At 43.9% G+C, this 18,197-nt stretch overlaps 1 protein-coding gene across 1 annotated transcript in view; it reads left to right on the top strand.

Annotated features, from left to right (window-relative positions):
- The window catches only part of LOC115104875 (laminin subunit alpha-1-like), a 77,113-nt gene that overhangs the window by 4,292 nt on the left and 54,624 nt on the right, over positions 1 to 18,197 (top strand). The window contains exons 2-4 of the mRNA XM_029626242.2: positions 3,671 to 3,841; positions 4,047 to 4,159; positions 17,343 to 17,585. Coding sequence (XP_029482102.2) covers positions 3,671 to 3,841; positions 4,047 to 4,159; positions 17,343 to 17,585 — 527 coding nt within the window. The remainder of the gene's footprint in view (positions 1 to 3,670; positions 3,842 to 4,046; positions 4,160 to 17,342; positions 17,586 to 18,197) is intronic.

Raw genomic sequence — 18,197 nt, 5'->3', positions numbered from 1 at the left:
GACACAATACCAAAACGTGACAATCCTCTCCAATCTGACATTTCTTAATTTGTATACTAGACTAATATTTAGAGGTAATAATAACTTGAATAATATCAATGAAATGCTACTGATAATAATAAAGTGTAATGGAAATAGGGAAGTTGCAGAGAAAACCCATGTGTTTCTTTTGAGTCTGATATGCGCCAACCCCCCCGCTCGGTGACCCTGTACATTGGCCATGAAAATGATCATAACCTCAAATTCCTTCTTTTTTTCTTCTCAAAGTTGCCAAAAGAGTGAGTCAATGAAACCAGACCATAGTCACTGTGTCGGGTTTTCGAGACTATTGACTGTGAGGGGGAGGTTTACTCAGAATATTAAGAACAAGAAATGTCCAAATAAACTCCCTGCCTTAAGATTGATGTTTTTACTCAAATATATTATTTACTCATATGTTCCACACAGAGAATGCATTGATCAGTTAAAATATTTGTCATGTTTAATCAATTCACCATCACTATTTACACAACATTCTTTGCTAAACCGAGTGCCCTGAGCGTTGAGTAACGCGACCTGAACTGCTGAACTGGTAGCTGGCTAATATCTTCAGTCACGGACAGCATTTTTACCTTATCAACCCAGATGCTATCTACCAGTGAACTGTTGAAATGTTAGTCTTTTGTGTTCAGTGACAGTGGCATTCCAAAGATGGCAGCCGCTCCTGGGTAAGGCTGATGAGATGACCTCTGACCATTGGGGGCCTGCTCAGATCTAAGCCAGTCAATCACGGGGCCTTGTTATCCAAACATTGACCAGGCCTCACTGACTGACTGATGTCCCTTTCACACTAATGAGCTGAGTTGTAAAATCATTTGAGGGCTGCTTATATTTGTCCTTTAATGGATTTTTTTTTTTGGGGGGGGGGGGGGGGATATCCCAACTCCCCATGATACACCCGTAGGGAGTGGGGCCACAGCCAGGGAAGCCATTGTACAGCACCCCTGGAGCAATTAGGGTTAAGTGCCTTACTCAAGGGTAGAGCGACAGATTTGTTCACCTTGTCGCCTCCAGAATTCAAACCAGCAACCTTTGGTTACTGGCCCAATGCTCTAACCTCAAGGCTACCTGCCGCCCCACCGTACCCACTGACCTGGTTACGCATCCATGTAGTTGCTAAACTGTGGGGGTATAGCCATTTAGTTCACATCACATCATCTCAAGCAGTTTAGTCCAAAAAGCTGTATAATGGATGATGTCAGATAAGCTGATGAAGATAATTATGGGGCTAATATTGCAGTTAACTCTAATAAGACATGAGGATATTAAAGCCCATCATTAAATAAAATGATAAGTAGGACAAGGATGCTAGTTTGGCTTTGATTTCATTTTCCGCCACATGCAAGCGTTCACCATGGAGCCCAGATTTGGTCGGCAGATGCAGACAGATGATTAAAGCATCCCCAGTGCAAAGGAGCCCCAGTGCAAAGCATCCCCAGTGCAAAGCATCCCCAGTGCAAAGGAGCCCCAGTGCAAAGCATCCCCAGTGCAAAGGAGCCCCAGTGCAAAGCATCCCCAGTGCAAAGCATCCCCAGTGCAAAGGAGCCCCAGTGCAAAGCATCCCCAGTGCAAAGGAGCCCCAGTGCAAAGGAGCCCCAGTGCAAAGCATCCCCAGTGCAAAGGAGCCCCAGTGCAAAGCATCCCCAGTGCAAAGGAGCCCCAGTGCAAAGGAGCCCCAGTGCAAAGCATCCCCAGTGCAAAGGAGCCCCAGGAAATAAGCGTAAGAAGCCTGAAATGACCACAAATCACCACATCTATGGGTGACATCAGTGTCTGACTATGTGCCAGTCAGCCATTTAGTAGCGCTGATTAGCAGTGTGCTGTTACATCACGACTAGGTGGTGATTTATTGATGAAATAGCAGGACCTGCCTGACTGATGGTCCCTGTCCACAACCAGTTGCTGTGTCAATAACATCCCCCCGGGCTGTCACTGTGTCACTTGCCTTCCCACAGTTATTTGCACCTGGTTAGATCATGTCAAAGCTAGGTACTGTAAAATAACCCTCTCCGGGATTAAGACTACCATGAGCCAAAATATGAAAGATTGGGTTTCACTTTCACAGGATCAAATCCATCGGGATTTGAGATTTGGCTCTGATTTTTTAAAGTCAATTAACACAATTGATTTTTAAACAAGGAAAACATTGTGAGTTTGGTGGTCAGAGAACATGGTTGAGGTTTCTTTCATGACAAACCATGACCAGGATGGTTTCTAAGATTGAATAAAATCATTTTTAAGGCAAACTGTTAAAAACATTATAACAAGCTAATAAATAGTCAACACGAAAATAATAATCCACTCTCCCTGCATTTCCCCTTTACAGCCCACAGAGCACAGGGGTCAAGCCTCTCTGTCAATGAGAAATCAGCAGCCACCGAATGGCAGATAGACATGTAGACAGATGGACAGACAGTCAGTCAGTCAGTCATCCCAATTTCACACTGTCTTGCCGAACCGTACTGTACTGTCTCGTTACCGATCAGTGGGTCTGACTCCGAGACAGTCTACCACTCGTCTGGTCAGATGTCTCAACCGTACTGTACTGTCTCATTACCGATCAGTGGGTCTGACTCCGAGACAGTCTACCACTCGTCTGGTCAGATGTCTCAACCATACTGTACTGTCTCATTACCGATCAGTGGGTCTGACTCCGAGACAGTCTACCACTCGTCTGGTCAGATGTCTCAACCGTACTGTACTGTCTCATTACCGATCAGTGGGTCTGACTCCGAGACAGTCTACCACTCGTCTGGTCAGATGTCTCAACCGTACTGTACTGTCTCGTTACCGATCAGTGGGTCTGACTCCGAGACAGTCTACCACTCGTCTGGTCAGATGTCTCAACCATACTGTACTGTCTCATTACCGATCAGTGGGTCTGACTCCGAGACAGTCTACCACTCGTCTGGTCAGATGTCTCAACCATACTGTACTGTCTCATTACCGATCAGTGGGTCTGACTCCGAGACAGTCTACCACTCGTCTGGTCAGATGTCTCAGTGCTGCTATGTCATTAGGCTAACAACTCCAGTTTCCTGGAGGGCCTCTGAAGGCCTCACCATCACTGTTCTCGGGAATGCTTTGGGACCATTCAATTCAATAGGATTAAGTCGTAGGCCAAGCTCACAATGGCCACCTTCTCCTGGGAAGCGTACATATGTTTTAGATTTTAGAGAGGAGATGTATTGAGGTCTTTGAAATGCCAGTAAAGATCCCTTGTTAGAAAGGTTTAATTGTGTCTGGAATGAAGTTCTGCTCATGAACAGCTTGTTTATTAACTATTAATAAACAGTGTAAGCATAATTTGTTATGCATTAGTTAACATGCATAAAGCCGTTATTAATCATGCTTCTCAAAGACATGCCCTGCAGACAGAACACAGAGGAGAAATTATGAGGATGGGTCTGCATTGGTGGTGGGAGGTAAGGAGGGGTTGAAAGGGAGCGATTCAACTCCTCTTTTGTGGGGGTGAATTGATGTGTGTGTGTGTGTGTGTGTGTGTGTGTGTGTGTGTGTGTGTGTGTGTGCGTGTGCGTGTGTGTGTGCGTGTGTGTGTGTGTGTGTGTAAACAGACCATGTACTGTGTGTGTAGATGTCATGGTCTTAAACCCTACTGGGTCTCCCCCAGGTCTCTTCCCCGCCATCTTCAACCTGGCCAGTAATGCAGAGATCACCACCAACGCCACCTGTGGAGAGCCTGAGCCAGAGATGTACTGTAAACTGGTGGAACACGTACCAGGACGACGCATCCGCAACTCCCAGTGTCGGACCTGTAACGCCCAGAGTCAAAACCCCAAAGGTACTGGAGTTAGGACCCTCTGGGCGAAGGCGGAGAAGGGGAGGGAAGCAGTGGTTTACCTCTGTTATGACTACTGGCTAATGCTTCAGACAGTTTGACTTTCTACTGTCCCACTATCTTTGAGTTACAGTATCTGTCTGAAATACTGTACTTCTTGCGTGGATTCCAGGCATTCATTTTATTGCTTTCTCTTGATTTTATGCAGAGCAACATCCAATCACCAACGCCATTGACGGCACCAACGGGTGGTGGCAAAGCCCCAGCATTAAAAATGGCAGACAGTTCCACTGGGTGACCCTCACACTAGACTTACACCAGGTAGGAACCTCCAGGACTGTCACTGGTTTAACACTGCTTTCTTTAGCTACGGGCTGTGAACACACACACACGGTCACATGATTCCCAGATAATAGTTAGTTAGTGTGTGTCTGTGGTCTGTACACTTAGAAAATAGGTGCTATCTAGAACCTTGTTGTTCAGCTGTTCCCATAGAGGAACCCTTTGAAGAACCCTTTTTGGTTCCAGGTAGAACTATTTTGGTTTCATGTAGAATCCCTTTTGGGTTCCATTTAGAACCCTCTGTGGAAAGGGTTTTACATGGAACCCAAAATAGTTCTACCTGGAACCAAAAAGGGTTCTACCTAGGTTCTCCTATGGGGACAGCCAAAGAACCCTTTCAGAACCCTTTTTTTCTGAGTGTAGTTCAGCAATTAGGAAACTCACCCTTGAACCCCACCACTGTGAGACCCTACCTCCACTCTCACTCACTGTCTCCTCAATACTCCACTATGGCCTGTACACAGTTACAGGCAGAGGAGGCTGCTGAGGGGAGGACGGTTCATAATAACGTCTGGAAATCACATGGTTGATTCCATTCCATATGCTCCATTCCAGCCATTATTATGAACCGTCCTCCCCTCAGCAGCCTCCACTGGTCACAGGCCACTGCTAGACCACTACTGCAATGGAGGTCCTATTTATTGCCTGGATGGCCTGTCGCTCCCTCCGTCTCTTCTTATTGCCTCTTCTTTCTCACACTCTCTTGCTCCACTCTTTCCGTCTCACTCACTGTCTTCTACAGTATCTCTCTGTCTCTTTCTCACTCTGTCTGTCTCCCTCCCTCCTTCACCTTGTGGGGTTGACTGAGCTGAGCCAGCTACTTTTAAAATCATTTTTCAACAGGCACTCAAAACAAGACACACTTTCACTGAGCCACACACACACTCTCTCACACACACACACACACACACACACACACACACACACACACACACACCCACGTTATGTTCTTCTATCTTCTTGGGGACCTAAAATGTATTTCCATTCAAAATCCTATTTTACGTAACTCCTAACCCTAAACCTAACCTTAACCTTAACTTGTAACCCTAAACCAAAACCATATATCTTACCACTAACCACTTACCCTTACCTTACTCTAATTGTAACCAAGCCGTCAACCTAACCCCAAGCTTAAAATATCCTTTGTCCTTGTGGGGATCATTTCCCTTGTTTTAGGTCCTCACAATCATAGAAGAACCAACACACATACACACTGGGGATTAGACTGAACTGCAGTCACACAGTATATCTCTGGGGATTAGACTGAACTGCAGTCACACAGTATATCTCTGGGGATTAGACTGAACTGCAGTCACACAGTATATCTCTGGGGATTAGACTGAACTGCAGTCACACAGTATATCTCTGAGGATTAGACTGAACTGCAGTCATACAGTATATCTCTGGGGATTAGACTGAACTGCAGTCACACAGTATATCTCTGAGGATTAGACTGAACTGCAGTCACACAGTATATCTCTGGGGATTAGACTGAACTGCAGTCACACAGTATATCTCTGGGGATTAGACTGAACTGCAGTCACACAGTACATCTCTGGGGATTAGACTGAACTGCAGTCACACAGTACATCTCTGGGGAGAATGAACTGCAGTCACACAGTATATCTCTGGGGATTAGACTGAACTGCAGTCACACAGTATATCTCTGGGGATTAGACTGAACTGCAGTCACACAGTATATCTCTGGGGATTAGACTGAACTGCAGTCACACAGTATATCTCTGGGGATTAGACTGAACTGCAGTCACACAGTACATCTCTGGGGAGAATGAACTGCAGTCACACAGTATATCTCTGGGGATTAGACTGAACTGCAGTCACACAGTATATCTCTGGGGATTAGACTGAACTGCAGTCACACAGTATATCTCTGGGGATTAGACTGAACTGCAGTCACACAGTATATCTCTGGGGATTAGACTGAACTGCAGTCACACAGTATATCTCTGGGGATTAGACTGAACTGCAGTCACACAGTACATCTCTGGGGATTAGAATTAACTGCAGTCACACAGTATATCTCTGGGGATTAGACTGAACTGCAGTCACACAGTATATCTCTGGGGATTAGACTGAACTGCAGTCATACAGTATATCTCTGGGGATTAGACTGAACTGCCATCACACAGTATATCTCTGGAGATTAGAATGAACTGCAGTCACACAGTATATCTCTGGAGATTAGAATGAACTGCAGTCACACAGTATATCTCTGGGGATTAGAATGAACTGCAGTCACACAGTATATACAGTACATTTTCAAGTAGATTTAAGTCAACTAACTTGACAACTCAGGAACATTCACTGTATTCTTGGCAAGAATCTCCAGTGTGGATTTGGCCTTGTGCTTTAGGTTATTGTCCTGCTGAAAGGTGAATTAATCTCCCAGTGTCTGGTGGAAAGCAGACTGAACCAGGTTTCCTCTCGGATTTTGCCTGTTCTTAGCTCCGTTCCATTTCTTTTTATCCTGAAAAACTCCCCAGTCCTTAAAGATTACAAGCATACCCATAACATGATTCAGCCACCACTATGCTTAAAAAATATTGAGAGTGTTACTCAGTAATGTGTTGTATTGGATTTGCCCTAAACATAACACTTTGTATTCAAGACAAAAAGTGAATTACTTTGCCACATTTTTTGCAGTATTACTCTAGTGCCTTGTTGCAAACAGGATGCATGTTTTGGAATATTTGTATTCTCTACAGGCTTCTTTCTTTTGTCATTTAGGTTACTATTGTGGAGTAACTACAATGTTGTTGATCCATCCTCAGTTTTCTCCTATCACAGCCATTAAACTCTGTAACTGTTTTAAAGTCACTATTGGCCTCTTGGTGAAATCCCTGAGCGGTTTCCTTCCTCTCCGGCAACTGAGTTAGGAAGGACTCCTGTATCTTTGTAGTGACTGGGTGTATTGATACCACATCCAAAGAGTAATTAATAACCTCACCATGAGGCTCAAAGGGATATTCAATGTCAGCTTTTTTTTTACCCATCTACCAATAGGTGCCCTCCTTTGTGAGGCATTGGAAAACCTCCCTCGTCTTTGTGGTTGAATCTGTGTTTGAAAATCACTCCTCGACTGAGGGACCTTACAGATAATTGTATGTGTGTGGTACAGAGATGAGGAAGTCATTCAAAAACCATGTTAAACCCTAAAATCATGTTAAACCCCTTATTATGTCACTTGTTAAGAATAATTTTACTCCTGAACTTATTTAGGCTTGCCATAGCAAATGGGTTAAATACTTTTTGACTGAAGACATTTCAGCATTTCTAAAAATATATATATACATAATTCCACGTTGACATTAGGGGCTTTTGTGTGTAGGTCAGTGACAATCAAATCTCAGTTTAATACATTTTAAAATCACGCTGTAACACAACAAAATGTGTAAAAAGTCAAGGGGTGTGAATACTTTCTGAAGGCACTGTACATCACTAGGGATTAGACTGAATATCTTTCTCATGCTTAGATGTGTCCCCTCCCCACTTCCTCTTGGGAGTTCCGGCAATTTATATTGACCTCAGGAATGCCAAATTGGAACTCATTTGAAGGTAGACATCCCAGTAATTGTTTTCATGTGAAAACACAATCTTCAAAGTATGTGAGAGACTCAACCCAATAATGAGTCAGTGACTCAACCTAACAATGCAATATTCTCACACTAGATCAAACAAACATGTATTAAGTGATTAAAAGAAAACAAAGTGTGTCATGTCAATAAATGTACATTATTAATACCAGATGTCAAGAACAATATAATAAACCAAGCCAAAATGACAGACTTCTCAAAACCAGAGCGGTTGACTTAAAATGGTTTCACGAGCAAAGAGAGACAAAAAAGATTAGCTTCTCAATGGGAGGTTTGTCTGGATGATTTCGTATGTCTCTAAACGGTCTGATTTCCCATGAGCTAGTGCTAGCCTAGCATCCTCTCCTCTGACATCATTGATACGGTGCTTGGCCTTGGAAAGGAGCTCAGATACTTTGTGTCGCAAACTAACTGCTACATCTCAATACCAACGTCTTCACGTGGGAGGACACTGATTCTCACAACAGTAACATGAATGCAACTGGTGCACTAAGAAATATTAAATTGGCGTTATACTGCATCTAAGGTATATCTTTATTAAAAACGGATGGCTTTGATTTCTGACGGGTCGAAAGAGGGTTTCACATTAGTTTACAGAGCCACAATGTACTGAACATAAATACAATAGAATAAAAGATCCCAGAAATGCACAATACGCATATAAAGCTTATTTCTCTGAAATTTGTTTACATTCCTGTTAGTGAGCATTTCTTTGTTAGTGAGCAAGATAATCCATCCACCTGACAGGTGTGGCATATCAAGAAGCTGATTAAACAGCATGATCATTACACAGGTGCTCCTTGTGCTGGGGACACTAAAAGGCCACTCTAAAATGTGCAGTTATATCACACAACACAATGCCACAGATGTCTAAAGTTTTGAGGGAGCATGCAATTGGCATGCTGACTGCAGGAATGTCCACCAGAGCTGTTGCCAGAGATTTGAATGTTCATCGCTCTACCGTAAGCCGCCTTTAGAGAATATGACAGTACTTCCATCCGTTCTCACCACCGCAGACCACGCCAGCCCAGGACCTCCACTTCCGGCTTCTTCACATGCAAAATATTTTTGTCTTTAATAAAGGTCTTTTGTGGGAAAAAACTAATTCTGATTGGCTGGGCCTGACTCCCAAGTGGGTGGGCCTATCGCTGCGCCCCTGCCCAGTGATGTGAAATCCATAGAAAAGGGCCTTATGAATTATTTTCAATTTTTTTCAATTGACTGTAACTCAGTAAAATTGGTGAAATGGTTGCATGTTGAGTTCATATTTTTGTTCATTGTATATACAGTGCATTCGGAAAGTATAAAGACACCTTGACCTTTTGCACATTTTGTTACGTTACAGTCTTATTCTAAAATTGATTACATTTTTAAAATCCTTATCAATCTACACACAATACCCAATAATGACAAAGCGAAAACAGGTATTTGACATGTTTGCAAATGTATTAAAAATGGAAATACCTTATTTACATAAGTATTCAGACCCTTTGCTATGAGCTCAGGTGGATCTTGTTTCCATTGATCATCCTTGAGATGTTTCTACAACTTGATTGAAGTCCACCTGTGGTAAATTCAAATTGATTGGACATGATTTGGAAAGGCACACACCTGTCTATATAAGCTCTCACAGTTGACAGTGCATGTCAGAGAAAAAAACAAGCAAAAGCCAAGGTCGAAGGAATTGTCCGTCCAGCTCCGAGACAGGATGGTGTCGAGCCACAGATCTGGGGAAGGGTACCAAAACATTTCTGCATTATTGAAAGTACCCAAGAACACATGGCCACCATCATTCTTAAACGGAAGAAGTTTGGCAACACCAATACTCAGAGTTCCTCTGTGGAGATAGGAGAACCTTCCAGAAGGACAACCATCTCTGCAGCACTCCACCAATCAGGCCAGATGGAAGCCACTCCTCAGTAAAAGGCACATGACAGCCCGCTTGGAGTTGGCACCTAAAGGACTCTCAGACCATGAGAAACAAGATTCTCTGGTCTAAGGAAACCAAGATTGAACTCTTTGGCCTGAATGCCAAGTGTCATGTCTAGAACATGGTGGTGGCAGCATCATGCTGTGGGTAGGTTTTTCAGCAGCAGGGACTAGTCAGAATCGAGGGAAAGATGAACAGAGAAAAGTACAGAGAGATCCTAGATGAAAACCTGCCCCAGAGCGCTCATGACTTCAGACTGGGCCAAAGGTTCAAATCAAATCAAATGTTATTTGTCACATACACATGGTTAGCAGATGTTAATGTGAGTGTAGCGAAATGCTACTGCTATATAGATACTTTTGTACCTGTTTCCTCCAGCATCGTCACAAGGTCTTTTGCTGTTGTTCTGGGATTGATTTGCACTTTTCGCACCAAAGTACGTTAATCTCTACAAGACAGAACCCGTCTCCTTCCTGAGCGGTATGACGGCTGCGTGGTCCCATGGTGTTTATACTTGCGTCCTATTGTTTGTACAGATGAACGTGGTAACTTCAAGGATGAGCCAGACTTGTGGAGGTCTACAATTTTTCTGAGTTCTTGGCTAATTTCTTTTGATTTTCCCACAATGTCAAGCTAAGAGGCACTGAGTTTGAAGGTAGGCCTTGAAATATATCCACAGGTACATCTCCAATTGACTCAAATGATGTCAATTAGCCTATCAGAAGCTTCTAAAGCCATGACATCATTTTCTGGAATTTTCCAAGCTGTTTAAAGGCACAGTCAACTTAGTGTATGTAATCTTCTGACCCACTGGAATTGTGATACAGTGAATTATAAATTAAATAATCTGTCTGTAAACAATTGTTTGGAAAAATTGCTTGTGTCATGCACAAAGTAGATGTCCTAACCGACATCCCAAAACTATAGTTTGTTAACAAGAAATGATTGGAGTGGTAGAAAAACGAGTTTTATTGACTCCAACCTAAATGTATCTAAACTTCCGATTTCAACTGTGTTACAAGACCTCTTTCCATGGACAAACATGACACCAACCCTAAGGACACAGGAAAGACAAGTTTGGGACAAGTCTCTGAATGTTCTTGAGTCGCCCAGCCAGAGCCCGGACAGGTCTGGAGAGACCTGGAAATAGTTGTGCAGCGACGCTCCCCATACAACCTGACAGAGCTTGAGACAATCTGCAGGGAACAATGGGAGAAACTCCCCAAATACAGGTGTGCCAAGCTTTTAGTGTCATACCCAAGAAGACTCAAGGCTGTAATCGCTGCCAAAGGTGCTTCAACAAAGTACTGAGTAAAGGGTCTGAACACTTATGTAAATGTAATATTTCCGTAAAAGTTAATGTAAATGTTTTTGCTTTGTATTATGTGTAAATTGATGAGGGAAAAAAACAATTTCAACAATTTAATCCATTTTAGAATAAAGCTGTAACGTTACAAAATGTGGATAAAGTCAAGGGGTCTGAATACTTTCCGAATGCACTGTATACGATTATTTAAGCTATATTACGCGTTCTATGTTAAGTGAATTAGTGAAATGCCTTTGGTGAAGACATGCGTTTTTTGGTTTGGTGCCTGTGGCATCCATCTTGATTAGAACCCTCAGTGTGGTTCTTGGCAGAGAGTACTAATATTGACCAGCATCCAGCAGGAGTTTAAACCCGACAGGAAAAAGTGTCAGGATTGAGAAGGGCTAATCTGCCTGTGTATTCCACACACACACACACACACACACCGTTTGGGGCGGTCTCTTCCAGTGGGCGGATCATCAAACCCCCAGCGACAATACTGGTAACCACCCGCTGACAAGACACAACCTCCCGATGTCAACATGTTACATGATCATCAAACCCAGTGGACGGAGACTTGGCCTGTTCGAATGTTCACTGTTGAACCCTGAAAACCTAACAAATATATTACAATATGATCAGATAAATAAACAATATTTTCTTACTGTCAGTAATCTTTAATTTTCCACACAAAAGACAAATTTCCTTTATATAAATATCCCCATAACATGAACATTAAATGAAAGAAACCACACCGCTGATTTTAGCAAAAGAAAAAACAATAATAGCAATTTTCTATCTCCACTCCGATGTCAACATGCCTTTTTACATGACTTTTCAAGACCACACTTTTCAGGTTTTCCAGCTAGACAACCTTGTTTGGGAAGTGGGAACTGTGATGCTAGTATGAAATGAAGCAGATGGGTTGTCACCTTTGATTTGGGAAATGTGATAGGTTCAATTCAGTTCAAACCTTTCGGATGTGGCCAGCGGGCCTTGATTCAATTGACAATGTGGGAAGTGGGAAGGTAGTATGTGATGGGTTGTGATTGGTGATAGGTCAATTCAGTTCAAATTCACATTCAATTGTTGAATTGAACAAATTCTGAATTGAGGGGGATAATTGAAGCCAATGGACAATTTCAAAAAATATTCCAATGTGTATTTGACCTTGACCCCAACCTTGAAACCACTCTGTGCTTCATAACTTACAGTAACTGTTATGGTGAAAGAGCCTTGGTGCCTGTGGCCCCTTAACTACACTGGCATTATACTGGCAGATAGACACACTGTCCTGTCCTGTCCTAGCCTCTCTGAGCGCAAGTCCTGTCCTGTCTGGGGCTCTCCGGCCCCCATCGCCCTTCCCCCTTCTCCCACCAACACAAAGGACTTACTCATCTCTCCCCTCCAGACAAAAAGGCCTGTTGTCAAACGCCAGCCTCTTTTATGTGATCGAACTCCAATTGTCTGGATTCCTACTTTACTTCCACCACAGAATATCTTAAATGCTTATACTGTCAAAGTTTGGTATTGGTCATGACAAGGCCTGAGAATGTACTGCTTTTCAGTGTCAGAGACACATCACAAAGAGGGGAGCGGAAGGAAACCTTTACACAATACTTAAGAAATTCACCTGACAATATCACATCAAATCAAATGTCTGTCTTACTGTGGGTCTTACTGTGGGTCTAACTGTGGGTCTTACTGTGGGTCTAACTGTGGGTCTAACTGTGGGTCTTACTGTGGGTCTAACTGTGGGTCTAACTGTGGGTCTAACTGTGTGTCTTACTGTGGGTCTAACTGTGGGTCTAACTCTTGATCTAACTGTGGGTCTAACTCTTGATCTAACTCTTGGTCTAACTCTTGGTCTAACTGTGGGTCTAACTCTTGATCTAACTGTGGGTCTAACTGTGGGTCTAACTGTGGGTCTAACTTATTATCACACACAGTTTGGTCTGTATTGTAACAGGCCAGAGGTTAGGACAAGGTATTTATTAGTAGGTGATTAGTAGAAAGAAGGACAAAGCTCGGACAACGTCTGTGGCGGCCATCTTTCTTCAGAGGCCTTGTTTTGGTCCAGCCTTCTTAGCTGTGGGGCTCAGAGAGCAGGATTTTGCTCCGCTATTTGAGCCCCACAGACACACACACACACACACACACACACACACACACACACACACACACACACACACACACACACACACACACACAGAGACAGACACAGACACACACAGACACAGACATACACACAGACACAGACATACACACAGACACACAGACACAGACATACACACAGACACACACACACACACACACACACACACACACACACACACACACACACACACACACAGACACAGACACAGCCCAGACCCAGGGAGAATATAAACTGGTGAGAACGGGGCACTTTTGTTGGCTTAGGGGCTGATGGGTAATCCCCCTGTCTCTTCCATGAAGCCTGGTTCCCTCGTTCCCACTGACTGGGTCCCCTGACTGTCACCTTGTTATCTTCCCCGCACAGAGGCGAGTCCGGCTACCCGTCAGGAAGCACAGCTCTATTAATTAGTTATAATGTCAGGCCAAATGGAAAGGTGTTAGTAAGTGTATGTGTTTTCATTTAGTCTTGTAGGTCACAGTGTACCCTTTGACACGATTCAGTCATCAAACACACTAGTCAGACATTTTCACTTATCCTTATCCTTACCCCCCCCCCCCCCCCCCCCGATCCAAAATGGCAGCTAATTACTGTGGTGACACAGCAAAAACAATCCACGGCTTGTTTCCCTTGGCTACTGGCAGCCAGGTCTGGCTAGCTCACATCAAATCCTCCAGCCAGTCACTGTGACCAGGCAGCTTAGCCGAGACATGTCATTACACACAGATTGGGCTCCTACTGGGCGGAATAGGATTTAGTTGGTAACGAACGGTTAAGAGACACAGTGGGAACAACTTTGCCCTCAGTGTCTAGTCATGAAGAACACTTTGTATTCTAGCCATCATAGTATCTAGCCCCGTCCAAAACATTTCTGAAATATGGCACAAATGCCTGCACGCTCTGCTATTCTATACCAATGAGCTTCTGACATAGATAGTAGCGGCTTGAAATAATTATACATTTGAAATAAGTGATATCTGGTGTATCCTCTAAACTGAGTGCTCTAGTAATTGGCTATTAGTTAAGTTGAGGCACAGAGGCAGCTAGTCCACCACCGTTCAGATCTGTCTCCACGCACGACTGGAATGTTTGGGAGTCCACATGGATCTAGATTAGGCAGCGTTTCAATCACTAACCCAGCCCGGTCACAGAGTTTGTCCGCCCCATTCGCCCCACGATAACACTAAGCTCCTTTGAGGGAGATCACTGACACACACACGTACGCACGAACACATAACTTTCGCGTTCCACTCTTGCCCCCTATAAACAAAGAGCAGGAAAGGCCCATTGGATTAGACTGGGACAGAGACCAAAGAAAATCTCAGATGACCAAGTTTCCTAGATGAGAATAAAGATGCTTCCTGACAAAAGGATTCTACAGATTGAAGCCCCAGAGAGAGAAAGCTGCAGCTGGAACAGGAATGATAACCTGACAACCTTTTCCCCTGTTCCATCCATCTATCTTGTCTTTCAAAGACAAGGAAACAAACAAACATTCCCATACTGACTAAGGCATTTAGCCAAAGATGTTTTAGGGTCTTGTCTAGCTACCAGAGGCCCATGCAGATGAATAATTCTAGACTGTAATTGAAGGATGAGACGTAACTGAGGGAAGTCAACCAGCTGAGGGGCATTGACATTTAGATTGACTGGAACGACTCAATGTGGCTTTGCCGACGATACCTGCTAACGATTGAACAGGCACGTCGCTCGCATTCACTCGCTGTCGAACAAGTCATGAATCGTCCGTAAATCAGCGGCGACTTGCCAGCAGGTAGATTTACAGCCTCACACAGCTGCTGACAACCTTAAGGGATGGTTTATCAGAGCAGGAGTTGGTGTGGCGGGGGGGCGTCACGCTGATGTGAACATCCTGTCTCAGGTGTCTAGTTTCCACTTATTCCCTGGGGAGACGCAGCGTTGACAAGCCAATAGGAGAAGCCGATAACGGATATGTCAGGTTCTGTTTGTGTGGGGCAGGCTAGACTGTTATTGGTGTCACTGAGATGGTCATAGAGAGGTGTGAGAGAGACTGGGAAAGAGAGAATGAGAAAGGCCCTTCAGGCAATAAATTGCACCTCCATTGCAGTAGTGGTCTAGCAGTGGCCTGTGACCAGTGGAGGCTGCTGAGGGGAGGACGGTTCATAATAATGGCTGGAATGGAGCATATGGAATGGAATCAACCATGTGATTTCCAGACGTTATTATGAACCGTCCTCCCCTCAGCAGCCTCCACTGCCTGTAATTGTGTACAGGCCATAGTGGAGTGTTGAGGAGACAGTGAGTGAGAGTGTAGGTACAGTGGTTCCTCCTTTAAAAGTTGCCTCATACTGCAGCACATCTTGTGGCCTGCTGCAGCATTCTATGGCACATTCTATGGCAGACATTTTTTTTAAATGTTAATGCAGGTTAATGCTAGTTGGACCACCAGAGGGCATCTTTGAGAAGCATTTGATAGTCTCCCTTATTGGCATTACTAGAAAATTGAAAACCTTTTTTGTAATAACATAGTACATGGGGTTGATTTTAAGATATTTGGCTTAATTAATGTGATATTATGGTGTTTCTATTCCGAAAAAAAGGAAAAATAAAACCCTCAGGGTTTCCATTAGTCTGGAATGGAAAATATTGCGCTGTACAACGTGATGGTCGGGAGTAGTCTACAGCATAAGAGGATTCTAAATTAATATCTAAGGGGCATAACATTTCCACACCCTAATTGTAGTGTAACCAATATTCATTTCGCCTATGGTAGGCCTACAGTATATCTAAACATATTTTTTTCAATGACGTGACTCTGCCAATAATTACATTAAGAGGATTGGAGGATTCTAAATGAATATCTAAGTGGCTTTTATATCATTCTAAATGAATTAATAATAATAATAATCGCTTTGTTTAAAAAGTAACGATATTTTGGAGATTTCGTTTTCATTTAACCTAGAGTGAGCGAGAAAAAGGCAGTTCTTGAACATGGGGTGAGACATTCTCACTAATTTGTAAATAAAGCCCATTTGTTATTTAGAATTATTTATTTCTGGAGAAACCTAACTTGATTACAGTGGGGTTCAGGGGAGAGTTTACTGATTACTGAGCTACAGACTACATACTTACCAGAGACAGAAGAGGAAGCAAGACATCCCACTCCTTAATGTTTTCTGTTTCAATGGAAATCAATGAACTACATTAAGCAGACCTTCTATCACATTGGTGACTATAGGAGAGCCACCCCCTTAAGCAGACAATGGTAAAAGGCCTGAGTAAACTATCTTCATTTATCCACCATCTTTGCTCTAACTAGCCATTAGAGATCATGTGACTGTGTGAGGGGTCATAAGGGGTCATATGCTGAAAGGTTATAGCCTAGATGCTCTAAGACTGCAATTCAATCAAACTGGTAATTAACATTTTGACCACTCCACATGAACGATGGTTGCAGAGAGTTTGTGGTGCCCTTAACCCCAGTGGTGCCCTTAACCCCAGTGGTGCCCCCTAACCCCAGTGGTGCCCTTAACCCCAGTGGTGCCCTTAACCCCAGTGGTGCAATTAACCCCAGTGGTGCCCTTAACCCCAGTGGTGCCCTTAACCCCAGTGGTGCAATTAACCCCAGTGGTGCCCTTAACCCCAGTGGTGCCCTTAACCCCAGTGGTGCAATTAACCCCAGTGGTGCAATTAACCCCAGTGGTGCCCTTAACCCCAGTGGTGCCCTTAACCCCAGTGGTGCAATTAACCCCAGTGGTGCCCTTAACCCCAGTGGTGCCCTTAACCCCAGTGGTGCCCTTAACCCCAGTGATGCCCTTAACCCCAGTGATGCCCTTAACCCCAGTGATGCCCTTAACCCCAGTGGTGCCCTTAACCCCAGAGTGGTTAAATGTTTCAGGACACCGTTATTACGGTTATTACCTGCTGCTCTCTTTGTGCCTTGTCTGTCAAAGACTTCTTTGTGCTCTTATAAATGAAGCCTTGTATGTATGTATGTAAGGTGCACAGCTTGAGATTTCAGTCATGCACAACAAAATGGAGATTCAGGCATATTATGGGTGGGAGAATAACTGTGTGTGTGTGTGTGTGTGTGTGTGTGTGTGTGTCCTTTGTACTCACGTTTCATTGTTGCTTCAGTTAAATATTAAAATGTGTCTGTCTGTGTGTGGCAACAGATTTTCCAGGTGGCCTATGTCATCATCAAGGCAGCCAACTCTCCTCGTCCTGGTAACTGGGTGCTGGAGCGTTCAATGGACGGTGTGGATTACACACCCTGGCAGTACTACGCCATCAGCGACACCGAATGTCTGACCCGTTACAACATCACCCCCCGCCTCGGACCCCCCACCTACAAACGAGACGACGAGGTTATCTGTACATCTTACTACTCGCGGCTCGTACCCCTGGAGCACGGAGAGGTAGCTATCGATTTATTTCACCTTCACCACAGTGGTCTGAAACTCCCTGCCCGCCAGCCATATCAGGCTCATTAGCTGCACTTTGGTGGCCCACGGGTCAGGCATTTGAAACCACTGTTTACTAGGTCCGACTTTTATTTACAGACCAGGGGCCTGTTCAGGATGAGCAACATTACAGAACTTTCATTGAATTGGGTAGAGAATTGGGTGTGAGCTCTTTGTGGCATTCTCTGGCACCTGTAGTCCAGCTGGGGGATGACTCGAGTGTCCTCCAGACAATGAAAGCCTACTGGGCTAGTGTCACTCTAACCGAGGCAGAGACGTAATGAACGTCTGTGGTTAGGATACTCTGTAGTTACCCACAGCCCCTGACGGTGCATCTAAGTAGTTTAACAAGGAAGGTTAGACAAGGAGATGAAGCCACGTCAGAGTGTTGAGATGCACCCCAAACCTCACAGTGAGATCATCAATCTTCTCTTACATTGTTTAGCCTTGTGTTATGTTAACCCATGTCAGCTGCCTGAAAAGTCAGTCTGTGCGTTATATCAGGAAAGAAAGGGCAGTAATACACTCGATATCTGTTGTTCATTTTTGTCACTAGTCTTTGATTGA

Source organism: Oncorhynchus nerka, linkage group LG22, assembly GCF_034236695.1.
Source record: "Oncorhynchus nerka isolate Pitt River linkage group LG22, Oner_Uvic_2.0, whole genome shotgun sequence".
In the NCBI taxonomy this organism is placed as follows: domain Eukaryota; kingdom Metazoa; phylum Chordata; class Actinopteri; order Salmoniformes; family Salmonidae; genus Oncorhynchus; species Oncorhynchus nerka.
Note: the sequence above shows the minus strand (reverse complement) of the source record. Positions and strands in the feature narration are given on the sequence as shown.